This window comes from Cyprinus carpio, chromosome A8 (assembly GCF_018340385.1).
Source record: "Cyprinus carpio isolate SPL01 chromosome A8, ASM1834038v1, whole genome shotgun sequence".
Classification (NCBI taxonomy): domain Eukaryota; kingdom Metazoa; phylum Chordata; class Actinopteri; order Cypriniformes; family Cyprinidae; genus Cyprinus; species Cyprinus carpio.
This window is the reverse complement of record NC_056579.1, coordinates 15,908,813-15,922,365: the sequence shown is the minus strand read 5'-3', so window position 1 is coordinate 15,922,365 and position 13,553 is coordinate 15,908,813. Positions and strand designations below refer to the sequence as shown.

The 13,553-nt window shown below is 34.2% G+C and overlaps 2 protein-coding genes across 3 annotated transcripts in view; one reads left to right on the top strand and one right to left on the bottom strand.

Annotated features, from left to right (window-relative positions):
- The first annotated feature begins 4,311 nt into the window (after positions 1-4,311).
- LOC109052592 (ras-specific guanine nucleotide-releasing factor RalGPS1-like) overlaps positions 4,312-13,553 on the top strand; it is an 85,667-nt gene continuing 76,425 nt past the window's right edge. Inside the window, exon 1 of one of the 2 annotated variants that reach the window (XM_042762489.1) lies at positions 4,312-4,737. The gene's annotated coding sequence lies outside the window, so the exon portion shown is untranslated. The remainder of the gene's footprint in view (positions 4,738-13,553) is intronic. The other variant, XM_042762490.1, reaches the window with a different exon arrangement.
- Positions 8,675-9,634, bottom strand: LOC109052590. Its single transcript, XM_042763037.1, has 2 exons — positions 9,571-9,634; positions 8,675-9,352 (listed from the first exon to the last, which is right to left on the bottom strand). The coding sequence occupies exons 1-2, from the start codon at positions 9,632-9,634 to the stop codon at positions 8,778-8,780; spliced, it is 639 nt and encodes a 212-aa protein (XP_042618971.1). The 3' UTR covers positions 8,675-8,777.

Here is a 13,553-nt window from a genome sequence, read left to right as displayed (position 1 = left end):
TACCTGCCACCTCAGTGTCCCTGGTGAAAAGTTGCATCTTTTTTATCTGTATTAAATAAGAAAGGGATCTTTGAGAGATGTAACCTGCCGCTATGGTGTACGCTAAAGATCTTCTTTCTTAATGCATCGAGATTGCAGATATGTACTGTAGGCAATACAAGATGTAGATGAGTTTGTTTCTTCATCTGAACAAATTTGAAGAAGTTTAGCATTACATCACTTGCTCATCAATGGATCCTCTGCAGTCAATGGGTGCCGTCAGAATAAGAGTCCAAACAGCTGATAAAAAAAAAAAAAATCCACAAGTAATCCACGACTCACACAATGTTAATTGACTCAACATCTTGTGAAGTGAAAAGCTGCATGTTTGCTCTGTTGTCCTGTCACATTAAAATCCACTGACATATTGTTTTGAACTGTTTTGGCTTGTAAACAGTTTTTGATTTGGTGCATATTTCTCTCCTGATTCAGACGAGATGACTTTTTCACTAGAGAAAGCAGTACTATGGATAGAGGACTCATATTTTAGTTGGAAGCAACCGTTTGAAGTTAAAAACATGCAGCTTTTCACTTCAGAAGACATGAATTGATGGACTGGAGTGTGGATTGTTTTTATCAGCTGTTTGGACTCTGACGGCACCCATTTACTGCAGAGGATCCATTGGAGAGCAAGTGATGTAATGCTAAATTTCTCTAAATCTGTTCTAATGAAGAAACATCTTGGATGGCCTGAGGGTGAGTACATTTTCATCAAACTTTCATTTTTTGGATGACTTCTTTTAACGCAAACTCTGTCAGACTCTTGTTCTCTCATGTATTCGGGACATTGCAAAAAGAAAAAAAAACAAAAAGTAGAACTCAGGGTTTAATAGTATTCAGAAAATGCCATTTTGGATGTGCAATGATCTTTGTGTGTCCAAAACTAAGATTGCACTTTTACTTCAGGAGGGGAAACAATTCCTCAGTCATTGGTTCCCAAAACAGTCTGCCTCATAGGTGTGGTAAGACGCACCTAAATGTTTCTGTTTCTTGCTCTTCCTGAATGCACCGCTGAGGAAAGCAGATCTTTAGCTCTTATGGGATAAGTAGCACTTTGTCCAACCTTCTGTCATCCACTATATGTACAACCTCACAACCCAACTGTGAACCTCAGAACTTTACTGTTTTATACAACTATGAAGTACATGAAGCTAGCTGACACCGATGCTGTAACAATTAACTCACCATGTATGAATTTTATTTTATTAGCATGAAATATACAATTATATTTATTCAAATGATATATTTTACTCATAATCATTCTGTGCTGCTTTTTATTTTCGTTCTTAAAGCTTGTATATTGCTTTTTTATGATACAAAGAAATGTCAATAGATAAAAAATGCATTTGTTTGTACAATAAAGATGCTGATTTGGCAAAATGTCTGGACATCTTTGCTTCACTCATTCCTGTAAAATATGCATTGTGTGTGCATTAATGCTGATGGCCACTAGATGGAGCACCTGTATAGCAAATGTATTATTGTGTATTTAAAATAGCAATAATAATAATATGCAGAGGTATTGCAACTACAGTTTTCACTTCATAAGCCCTTGATAAGGACCCATGAATATTTATTTATTTTAAATTTAAAATTATTAAAATAAAAACATTGTATTTTGCAAATAAAGAATAATAATATTACATTTTTAGTGACCCATCTAAATACAGGTGCATCTCAATAATTTAGAATGTCGTGGAAAAGTTCATTTATTTCAGTAATTCAACTTAAATTGTGAAACTCGCGTATTAAATAAATTCAGTGCACAGACTGAAGTAGTTTAAGTCTTTGGTTTTTATAATTGTGATGATCTTGCTCACATTTAACAAAAAAACACCAATTCACTATCCCAACAAATTACAATACTTCAAAAGACTAATAAAAATAACATTTGTAGTGAATTGTTGACCTTTTAACGCGGAATGTCACCTAATCTGTCAAATTTTGAATGAATTAATCATAAGTAGGTCATTACACTTAAATCAAATCGCGATATGGACTAATATCTGTAAATATTAAGCCCCAAAAGTCGATTTAAATCGGAATCCTGCATGTTCTGCGTGACTGTAATGAATGGCGCAGACACGCGGTTACACACATACTGAAGCTCGCGGTGATTTCAGCGTCTGCTGACTCGTAAACACATGAACAACATCTCCAGAGTAAACCTAGCGTCGTTTCACATACACAGAACTGTAAAGGTATTCACGGCAAACCGTCAAAATAAAAGTCTGGATTGATTTGAAGGCATTTTTCAGTAGAATGTACATAGCATGCTACTACAACTAAAATGAAACAAACATTATTTTTTAAAGAATAATCACACAACATTTTGTCCATGTTTTATTTTTAATAGTAAATTCCCTTTGCCAATAAAATAAATTTTGTTTAATTTTCAATAATTAAAAGATAAATTAAATAAATTTTTTATATCTTCATTTGATAACCAGAAAAATCTAAATACACAACACAGAATTTCTTGGTAAGCGGGTGCAGTGACTGTGGTTTTCAAAAAACACAATGGACCAACACCAGCAGATGACATTGCACCCCAAATCATCACAGACTGTGGAAACTTAACACTGGAGTTCAAGCAACTTATGCTATGAGCTTCTCCACCCTTCCTCCAGACTCTAGGACCTTGGTTTCCAAATAAATACAAAACTTGCTCTCATCTGAAAAGAGGACTTTGGGCCACTGGGCAGCAGTCCAGTTCTTCTTCTCCTTAGCCCAGGTAAGACGCCTCTGGAGTGGCTTAACAAGAGGAATACGACAACTGTAGCCAAATTTCTTTACACGTCTGTGTGTGGTGGCTCTTGATGCCTTGACCCCAGCCTCAGTCCATTCCTTGAAGTTCACTCAAATTCTTGAATTTATTTTGCTTGACAATCCTCATAAGGCTGTGGTTCTCTCGGTTGGTTGTTCATCTTTTTCTTCCACACTTTTTGCTTCCGCTCAACTTTCTGTTAACATGCTTTGATACAGCACTCTGTGAACAGCCAGCTTCTTTGGCAAGGAATGTTTGTGGCTTACCCTCCTTGTGAAGGGTGTCAATGATTGTCTTCTGGACAACTGTCAGATCAGCAGTCTTCCCCATGATTGTGTATAGTGAACCAAACTGAGAGACCATTTTGCAGGCTCAGGAAACCTTTACAGGTGTTTTGAGTTGATTAGCTGATTGGCATGTCACCATATTCTAATTTGTTGAGATAGTGAATTGGTGGGTTTTTGTTAAATGTGAGCCAAAATCATCACAATTAAAAGAACCAAAAACTTAAGCTACTTCAGTCTGTGTACACTGAATTTATTTAATACACGAGTTGGATTACTGAAATAAATTAACTTTTCCATGACATTCGAATTTATTGAGATGCACCTGTATCTCTAAATACATCAGTCACATTTTTATCGTGATGGAATTGAAATTGGATTATATTTTATTGTCCCTGAGGGAAATTTGTCTTTGACTCTATTGTGAGTTAAACTGATCTAGATGATGTGTCAGATGGACTACCAGCTGGTGGGGCCAATATTTGACCTGGTAGACCTTGGTCAAGCTGGTAAGAGCTGGCAAACCACTTTGGACCATTAACAAACCATGCTACCATGTCCTGAGGTCCAGACTGACCATAAGCAAGTCCAAACGTGTGTCACTTTATTTTATACATTAGATGAAAATTCCTCTATAATGTTTTGCAATAATAAATATTTCAAATGAAAAGCAGTGCATAACTGCATTATCACATAGAAATTAACTGTGTCACTTTATTTTATACATTAGATGAAAATTCCTACAAAAACAGATATGGCTATTATAACAAGATATATAGTTAATATATATAAATATATATATATAATAATATAATAATATATAGTTACTAAAAGAATAGAAAAGTGAATTTTATTTTAGCTGGTTTAGCTTACAGCACAAAAATAACTAAAACTGGAAATAACAATTAATATAAATCAATAAAAACTATAGGCATATTTAAAAATATACATTTAATATGAAACAGAAAATATACAAATAAAATAGAATTCAAAATATTAATAAAAAAATATGTTAACACTCATTTATAAGCTTTTATATATGCTAATACATTAAAAATCATTTAAAAATACCTCTATTTCTTCAAAAACGAAAAATAAACACTACATCTCCTCAAAGGAACATAAAAATTAAACAAACCTGTTACGCTGTACCTCTTTCCACACACATTTCCAACGCTGCGTACACAAAACAAGGAGACATAATATGCGCACAACAGTATTGACCTAATTAATGATTGGTCATTCAATTATGGGGGCGGAACCTGGCGTCCACCCAGACGTCACGCTATTGGCCAAAGCTTCTGTCAATCAAACGTAATGGGCACAACACTTCCTGATGTCGATGCCCAGCTGTTGGCAAATGACCCGCATCTCCACCATCTGATAACATCGTCTCTACACACAGGACAGCCCTCACAGTTTCTCATCATACCTGCTCAAAACACGCTGCTTGCGAAGACGACGGCCATGCACGAAGTAGAATAAATAAAAAAGGCTTAGATCGCTCAGTGGAGGAGAGTGAATCCTTTCAAATCGGATTTTTGTGTCCTTAAGGTCGTGTTGCAGTGCAGCAACGTAAGCTCTGCGTTGACCGGCGCTTGCATCTCAGCAGCGGGGACGAAGACAGGGGCATATTTTCATTGACAGGTGAGTCGAACTGTACGTGCCGTTGGCATCTGTATCTGTATAGAGCATCAAGCGCAAATGAAAACAGCATCAGCAGGGATGGAGTTGCGTCACGGGGGGTCGTCTGCATCTTTCCCAGCTGGGTACCACACTGTCAATATGATGCAAGGCGCCATTACATCTAAAACAGCGTGCATATGCAGGATGCTTTTTGTCATGGTATTATGCTCAGATGTTATGGTACCATTTTGCTGTAAATATTTTGTTTTATTTGATGTCTTGGAGGATGGAATAATAGATTTTTAGGTGGTGGCTAATCAGTATTCAGATGTATGCTCTGCTAGTTGTGCCTGCACAGTCATATTATTAAAACAGCCATTAAAAATATGAGATAGAGGTTAAATCTTTTTCAAACGATTGAGAATCGTAGCAATACTATAACTGCTTTAATGCCAGACAGCTTAAAGCAAAAACTGCCTGAAGCTGTTCTATATTGTGCTTCTGTTGATGTGTACAGTATATGCTTGACTTTTAAAAGCAACTGTGTTTATGTCACAGTAGTTGCACTTTCACATTGGCAACGGGAAGGTTCTGGGAGACCAAGGTACATATTATACATCTAGTTTATGTGTGTTACATGAATGATTATGGATAAATTGTGATGAGCGATTATAAACAACAGAGGCTCTTATTCTTAATAGAATATATTAAATAAATACATTCAATTAAAGTTACATTTGAAACTGAAATTGATTTGCTAACTTTATTATTATCTGACAATGCTTGATGTAAGCTTCTGGGAAGGGCAATGATATATATGTGTGTGTGTGTGTGTGTGTATACACACACACACACACACACACACACACACAGCCAGCACCATTAAATAATGGATGTTTCTGTTAGTGCTCACACCTATAAAAGTTAAACACATTTTTGGTTCATTACTGATCCCATAGCAGAGTGTTGCACATATGACTGTACCCTGTACATTTTAAAACAAAGACAGAGTCTTCTGTTCTTTCTTTTTTTTTTTTTTTTCTTTTTTAAAGGTTAATAAAATATGTCATTACACATTCTACAGCAGTGGTTCTCAACATAGTTGACTCGAGGGCCCCCACTGTCCAACACAATATTCGAAGTTCCCCTTTATAAGATATTTCAGCTGTAATTATGACAGAGGTGCTTGTTTTTAATTATTATTATTATCATTATTATCATCATTATTATTATTATTATTATTATTTAGATTTCAGAAGAATGTACTTCAATTTATGTAATTTTTAATTCACAATTTGTCTCACAAATAAAGTAAGATCATTTTAATGTAACCACAACAACAACAATAATAATCATCTTATTGAATACTATACTGTCTCGTGGCTTTATTGTAGAGTGAAGAAGCACCAAAATGTCATGTTTTTGGTTTGCCAAATTTTTGAAGAACTTTGAAGAACCTATTTTGTAGGATGGACACTTTGACAAGTTTTATCAGAAGTACATTTAATGAATCTTATAGAGTTGCATATACAAAATTTAGTTTTTTTTTTTTTTTTTTTGTTTCCAAGTTTTTCTATGCATTTTTTATATATATATATATATTTTATTATAATTGTATTTATTGTATTATATTGTAGAATGTTGAATCTGTATCTGCCATGTAATAGCATGTAAAGCTAATTTGGAAATACATTTAAATACAACACCAACAACAGCTGTGACCCCATTGGAAGTTTGCTGGGGCCCATTTAATCATGTTTCTTAATAGTTTTTGTTATTAGTTATGCATGTTAGGGTTTTATGTTACATTTTCTGTTGTTTAATGAAAGTGTATTGCATTATTTGAGTGTTGTGTGTTCTGTGTTTGCGTGAATGACTCTGTGCACCTTCTGTATATTAGTATATACTTTGGCTTGTGGAAAAGCTGCTTTTAATAAACTTTGAATCTTCATGTGGCCTTGTCCTTTACCACCTGCATTATTATGGTGGTTGTCACTATATGTTAAAGGTAGGAAACAGAATTCAGCAGTGTGCTGGTTTACATTCAAATTTTCAAATTTTTAAATTACAGTGACTTGAAAATTTACAGTTTGTTATGTAAATGTGTTTACCTTTGGCAGTAAAATAATTATGCTATAGTTTTATACTAGGTTTTATTATTAACATTATTACATTTAATACTACTAATCAATAGTCAATGTACACTCAACTTTATGAAACTGATTTATATATTGTCATAAACATTAATAATTCAAAATGCACTCAACAACTGCTTACCTGTTAAATGTTATGTTTAATGGCTTTGCGTGACATCAAAACTTCATGAAAGTTAAGTGTAAGTCAAATTTACTGCTGCAGAGCTATTTTTTCTTTGCATTTAATTTATTTGGCATCTGTTATTTATGTATTGAACTTAGTTCTTTCCCCTTTACTTATTTTTACTTATTTAACAACATTGACAATGTTATCTTCTCATCAGATAGTGCTGTGACTGTGTTGTGTAATTTACCAGTGAAGTTCATTTACTTTTAGTGTAATTAAGTAGATGCTCAGCTGTCAAATCAACATTTAATGTAGTAGATGTCTTCTTTCTTATCCTCCACATTATGTTTCTCAGTTGCTGTGTAGTGCGCCAATATTCAATGTTTAGACTCAGTTGCAACCCTCAAGTGTGTGCTAGGGTAGCCAAAGATCTGCTATATATATTGTGTTGTTTTGTTGTGTGTTACGCCTCCGTGAAATCTGCTGTCTGCTGCAAGTGCCGATGAGAAAATCTGTTATTGTTTCAGGAGCAACCTGGGTTTTCTGTTTGTTTGACACCTTAGAGTTCCTGGAGCTCGACTGGTAGAGCACAGTATTAGCAATGACAAGGTCATGGGTTCAATTCACATATACCTTGAATGCACTGTAAGTCATTTTAGATTAAATAAATGTTGTATTGTTGAGATCCATACTTTAATTACTACAATACTGCAGGTCGTCTGGAGTCAGGGACAAGAAACATTTGCCAGTGTTGAACATGTCAGACATCCAATGTGGCAGATTGCTGCATGCAGACTGCTCTGCCCTCATGTGTATAATATAAAAAATATGAACACATTAGAGTTCTTTCGGTTGCCATAGAAACTATAGATGTCTCAGTAGAGGGTGCTTCAGCTGAATCTGTATCTTAGATGAAATGAGGCAAAATCACACACCTGTGAGTCTTTAGGGAACAAAAATTGTTACAGAGAACAACTGTAGTTGTTTTAATATCTGAGATGGTTATTTTATGCTATTTTGGGTATTTTTAGTTTGGAAAAATGTCTTTTTAGTAATGTAATCCAGAATAATGTGGTTGATAAAGTTGATAACATTTTATAGTTAGGTTATAAGTTAACATTTGTTACTACATACAATAACAATGTAGACTTATACAGCATTTTTTATTTTGGTTAATATTAATTTCTGCAAACAATACAATAATACAATTTTAACAAAAAGTTGTATAAACAATAAAACAACTAACAGTAGTATATTTATAAAGTATTATATTATAATATATTATATTATATGGACCCTTTATCATAGCCTCTGATGATGAGTTTTATTTTTTAAAATAATTTGTATTTAATATTTAATTTTTAATTTTTAATTTTTTATATTTTGTTTTTTGTTATATGAGCTTGACATTAAATTTCAGAAAACTAATTGGTGCTACATCGCTTTCTTTTTTGACTTTTGCTTCTGAGAACCCCGCGATTGTAAAATGGGTCCATTATATTATATTACATTACATTTTATTATATTATGTTATATTATAATGTAGAAAAAAATATAGATTATATAGTACTAAAAATGTTATGTCCTGATACCTAATTATTGTAAAGGAATACCATAAAGTTTGTAAAGTTATTATACGGTATATCAGTTTGAGAGATTATTTTTTTAAAAGAGAGAGATTTTTATTTTTGGCACTTTCATTAATTGCAATTAAGTAAAAACAGGACAGGGATTTATGGGGAGAAGATGTTTGTTGTGTCAGAGCATGTGTGCTACCTGGCTTCAACAATGGTTTATAATCATTCATCTGAGCTTGCCTTTGGTTTTAGGCCTAATTCTTTACACAGTCGATCCATCTTTTCCAGCTCACTGCTTATGCTCAGCACATCAGCATTCATCATCAAAAATGCAGGAGGAGTTTCAGTGGGAATTCTGTAGTTTCTCTCCACCACCAGTGAGAAGCCACCAGGAAGAGAGTACTTTATTGTGCTCGTCCTGGTCCAGCTGTCATACATCTGGATCTGGGCCATGTTCAAGAAGTTCTGCATGGTCATGCTTTGCATTTCACTGTGTGTCAGAGGGAGTTGGAGACACTTTGAGAGATGCAGCATGATGGAGCATGGGTCATTTAGTTCTGTGTATGTCAGAGACGTATCTGAGGATGTTCTCTGAACTTGGCTTTTGGACATGACCTTCTCAGGACTCTCATTGCTTGATGTTTCTTTAAACGCAACACTTGTTTCTGATTGTTCTTTAAGTGATGAGTTGAGTATTTTGCTTTCCTTTTCTTCAGAATGTCCAACTTCCAAATTGTTGGTGTCGTGGGATAGAGTGTGATTAAGCTCTTGTTCTGTTTTTCTTCTTTTCTGTTTGTCTGATTGTACAGTATCGTAGTAGTACCCATTGGCCCATTTCCCGATTGTCCTGCTGATTCAACCATGGGTCTTCAGTGTCTTAGAAGCTCTCAGTTAGAAAACATCTGTTTTTGAATTCAGTTTATCATACAGTTAGTACTGGCTACATCTATTGTATTTGTCCGACCCCACACAGCGGTCGCAATTAAATTTCCTTGACAGCGATGCTAAATGTCACCCACACAGCGGGCACCCATTTCCTTGAGGCGATGCTCTGTCTGCTCTCCCAGCTCATACTCCATCTTTACAGATTATTCTTTGTTAGTGTTATTCTTGATTCTGATTGGATAAACGTGACAATGATGTGTTGTGAAAAATATTTTTTGAATGTTGTTGGTGGCTGATGGATGATGCTGATGATAGGTCTTTTTTTTTTTTGTTAGAAGATTTTTTATGATATTATATTATTGTTGTAATAGTACCGTTTCAACATTCACAATGGGTCAATATTTCAGGTTCAAGTACAAGACAAGTGATCAAGACCCCTAATACTTCACGTCAGGATCCAGATCTCCCTGTCAGGGTTTATTTTATGATAAAGACTGACTGATTTATATATTATGCCTATCTGAAGAAACATCTAAGCATATGTTCAAAATTCTGTGTTTATTGTATCAAGCAAGTTATCTTACCTGCAGGGCGGTGTACTTTCAAACAACAATCCAAAATGTTTTGTAGGTTACAGTTTGGCTGAAGTTTTCTTTTTAGCTGTGTTGTAGTTACAGTCCTTTGTCTGTGGTTGCTATGGTATGATGCATTGGAAGATGACAGCTTTAACATTTGAACTTTCTGTTCATTAAAGAATGTCTGTTTCAGTCATGGCTGCTGAATATTCAACTTTGACATCACAGGAATGAATTACATTTAAAAAGCAGTTATTTTAAATTATAATAATATTGTACGATATTGTGAACAAATGCAGCCTTTGTGAGCATTAAAGTCTTTTTCGTTCAAAAATTTTACCAACCCCAAACTTTTGAACAGTAGTTTAGCTAGTATAACAGCTAGACATAAATCAGGCATTCATAAGCAAGCCATATGGACAAATATAGCTAAATAAACAAATGCAGTCCTGCACGTGGACAGCAAACATGAGTGCTATCAGTGTGGACTGAATTCTTCACACTTGGTTACACTAGTTCTCAGGTAAACAGTGAGTTTATCCATGCCTCTGGCTGGGATATTTAACTTTCAAACACTATAGTTCAACATTTTTATCCATGTTAGTGATTGTGTAATAATCATGAAGCATAAAACATCTCAATTAATCATAAAGTCAGAGTTTATTGCGATAATAATGATCATAATGTCTTTTTCCTGTTATCTCTCTTTCTCTTTCAGTATTACTTGAGAACCGTTTGTTGTGGTGTTCTTCAACGATGCTGTTGTTATTTTAGCCATGTGAAAGATCTGGAAAAACAGAATGGGTATGCAAATTTATACATATTGTATTAAAGTATTATTGATACTGGTTAGTTGTTGTAAAAATAAATGTCTTCTAATGGGGTCATATAATGAAATACCATTTTGAAATTTGATATACAATATCAAATTATTAAACCCCTTAATTGAAACTGCTTTGTGTAACATGGTAACTTTTTCCCCTTCCTGTCTGCCTGTCATACACTTTCTCTTGATATCGCATTGCTAAACCTACTCTTTCATAACTGGAGCTGAATATGCTGAGGTCATCTCTTCTAGTTTGTTTATTGCTTTACATAATTGTTTTCTGGTAATGAGCACATAGGGTGTCAGTGTTATTTTATTATCGTTGAGATACTATTATAGTTTTTATTATTATTATTTTGAATGTTTTTATTTTTATATTTATCATTTTCATTTGAAAGTTTTAGTAATTTTTGTGTTTTGTCATGTTTGTTTTTTTTTTTTTTTTAAATGTCTATGGAGGTTTTATTATTATTATTATTAGGCTATTATTATTTTTCAGTTTTAGTTTTATTTCATTTTTAGTTTTATTTATTGTAGCACATCAAGTAAAACATGAAATGGTGCTGTGGCAACTAGCTAAAAAATGCAATAAGTTTAATTTTGGTTATATTTCAGTTAATATTTATTATTTATATATAACTACAAATAATAAGCTGCATCTGCAAGTCTCCTATTGATTTGAACAGGCGATGATGTTAGCTTCTCCTGTTAATTTCAGTATACTGCTGGCCCTGTGCTTTTTGGTAATAATAAAACATTCCAGTGCTTTATTTTAAGGGTATTTTTTTTAAAATATTGTTCAGTAACCAATATTTAAAATTGTTGGGTGACCATTTACTATCAAACTGAAAATCTGGATCCTGAAGCACAATCAGCTGAGATCCACTGTTTTTGAAAGCAGTAATCTGTAGACATTTCTTCTGTTACTCGTGCACTTCAATTCTGCACTCTATTTGGCCATACAGACTGAAATATGTCATTGAACAGCACACAGGAGAGCAGCTCTGCAGGGTCTTTTCATAATATTGCTCTGATAAGTATGTGGCAGAATGTAGGGCAAATGCAGGAGTCATGTTGAGGGGAGAGACGCTGCATTTATAGTGAAGACCTCCCTCTACTGGCAATATTATGCATTGCTCCTCAGAATGAGTTGATCCCAAATACAGTAGCACAGTGTGTTGAACAATAATGGCTATAATAAAAGTTCAGTATTTTATTTTAAATCATAATTTCTATTTAATAGGCTTAATAAAACAAAATCTAGGTGCCATATACACCTATACCCATTTTAACATAAAAAAGTTGTAATGTGTGTGCTTGTGTGTTCCAGGGATGGCTGAGAGGTTTGTGTGTGGTGGGTCTTCTCTTCTGACTGAGCGAGCATGTACAGGAGGAATGGACTCCCTGCCAGCGTCAGCATCACCTCCCGCCACACACAGGTACTAAAACACATCTATTTGTTTACTAAAGAGTTCAACTATGACAACAATGTACAGGAGAATGTTTGGCTGTTTATATAACAGTGCCTGTCTTGATTTATATTTGATCATTATAACCCATCGGCCAATTTTCTACATAGCTGTGCCATAGATTTATCTCTTTTATTTTATTTAATGCCATTTTTAATTTTACTTTTATTTTATTTAGTGTTCTTGCCAGGATCAATGGCAAAGTATCAGACTGGTAAACAAGGATAATCAGTAAACTGCTAAAAGCATCAGCACTGAACATTAAACTGTGCATAAGGGATTATAAATTGGAGATTTATTGCAGCTGATTATTGTAGCCTCAGTGGTGCATGTGATTGCTCAGACACTGATTGGGGTCGCTGTTGAGTCTGAGCTGAATGTTGTGTACAGTATCCAAGTTAGATCACATGATATTGGCTTGCTGAGGGAATCATATCAGAGAAACAGCAGCTTGTTGGCCCGTTCTCATCATCATCTGTTCTGTTGGCAAATATAAAACAACAACAAATGTTTATGTTTATAAGCATTAGAACATATACAGAGGAGCAATACATATAAGATTAATGGTAACATAGAAAAAGGCCAAGGAAATAGGGATATTGGTGATCATGAATATTTATTAAAAAAGGGCAGGGCTTAAAGATTCAGCAGAGAAACCATTAATGTCCCAAAAGTGAAATGTACTAGTAGTTTATATCATTACAGACCAGAAAAATGATCTTAGATTGAGAAAGAAGAATGTTTCACAGCCTGCCTATGAGACCATCCACTCTTATGAATACAGACACGATGTACTAAAGCTTGATAATTAATATACACTACCATTTAAAGTTTGGATTGGTAAGATTTTTTTGAAAGAAGCATTTATTTGATCAAAATTTAAGCTAATCTAATATAATTGAATAGTACCGATTGGAATAGTACCGTTTCAAGTTGAAACGGTACTATTCCAATTATATTAGAAACTTGGAATAGTTATACTTCACGTCGGATCCAGATCTCCCGGTCAGGGTTTTTATTTTATGATAAAGACTGACTGATTTTATATTATTATCCCTATCTGAAGAAACATCTAAGCATATGTTCAAAATTCTGTGTTTATTGTATCAAGCCAAGTTATCTTACCTGCAGGGCGGTGTACTTTCAAACAACAATCCAAAATGTTTTGTAGGTTACAGTTTGGCTGAAGTTTTCTTTTTAGCTGTGTTGTAGTTACAGGCTTTGTCTGTGGTTGCTATGGTAT

Coding starts and splice junctions, on each gene's coding strand:
- LOC109052590 (XM_042763037.1), bottom strand. CDS start 9,634: ATGGAGTATGAGCTGGGAGAGCAGACAGAGCATCGCCTCAAGGAAATG. Junction 9,353..9,570: donor AATGGGTGCCCGCTGTGTGG/GTGACATTTAGC, acceptor CTGTACAATCAG/ACAAACAGAAAAGAAGAAAA.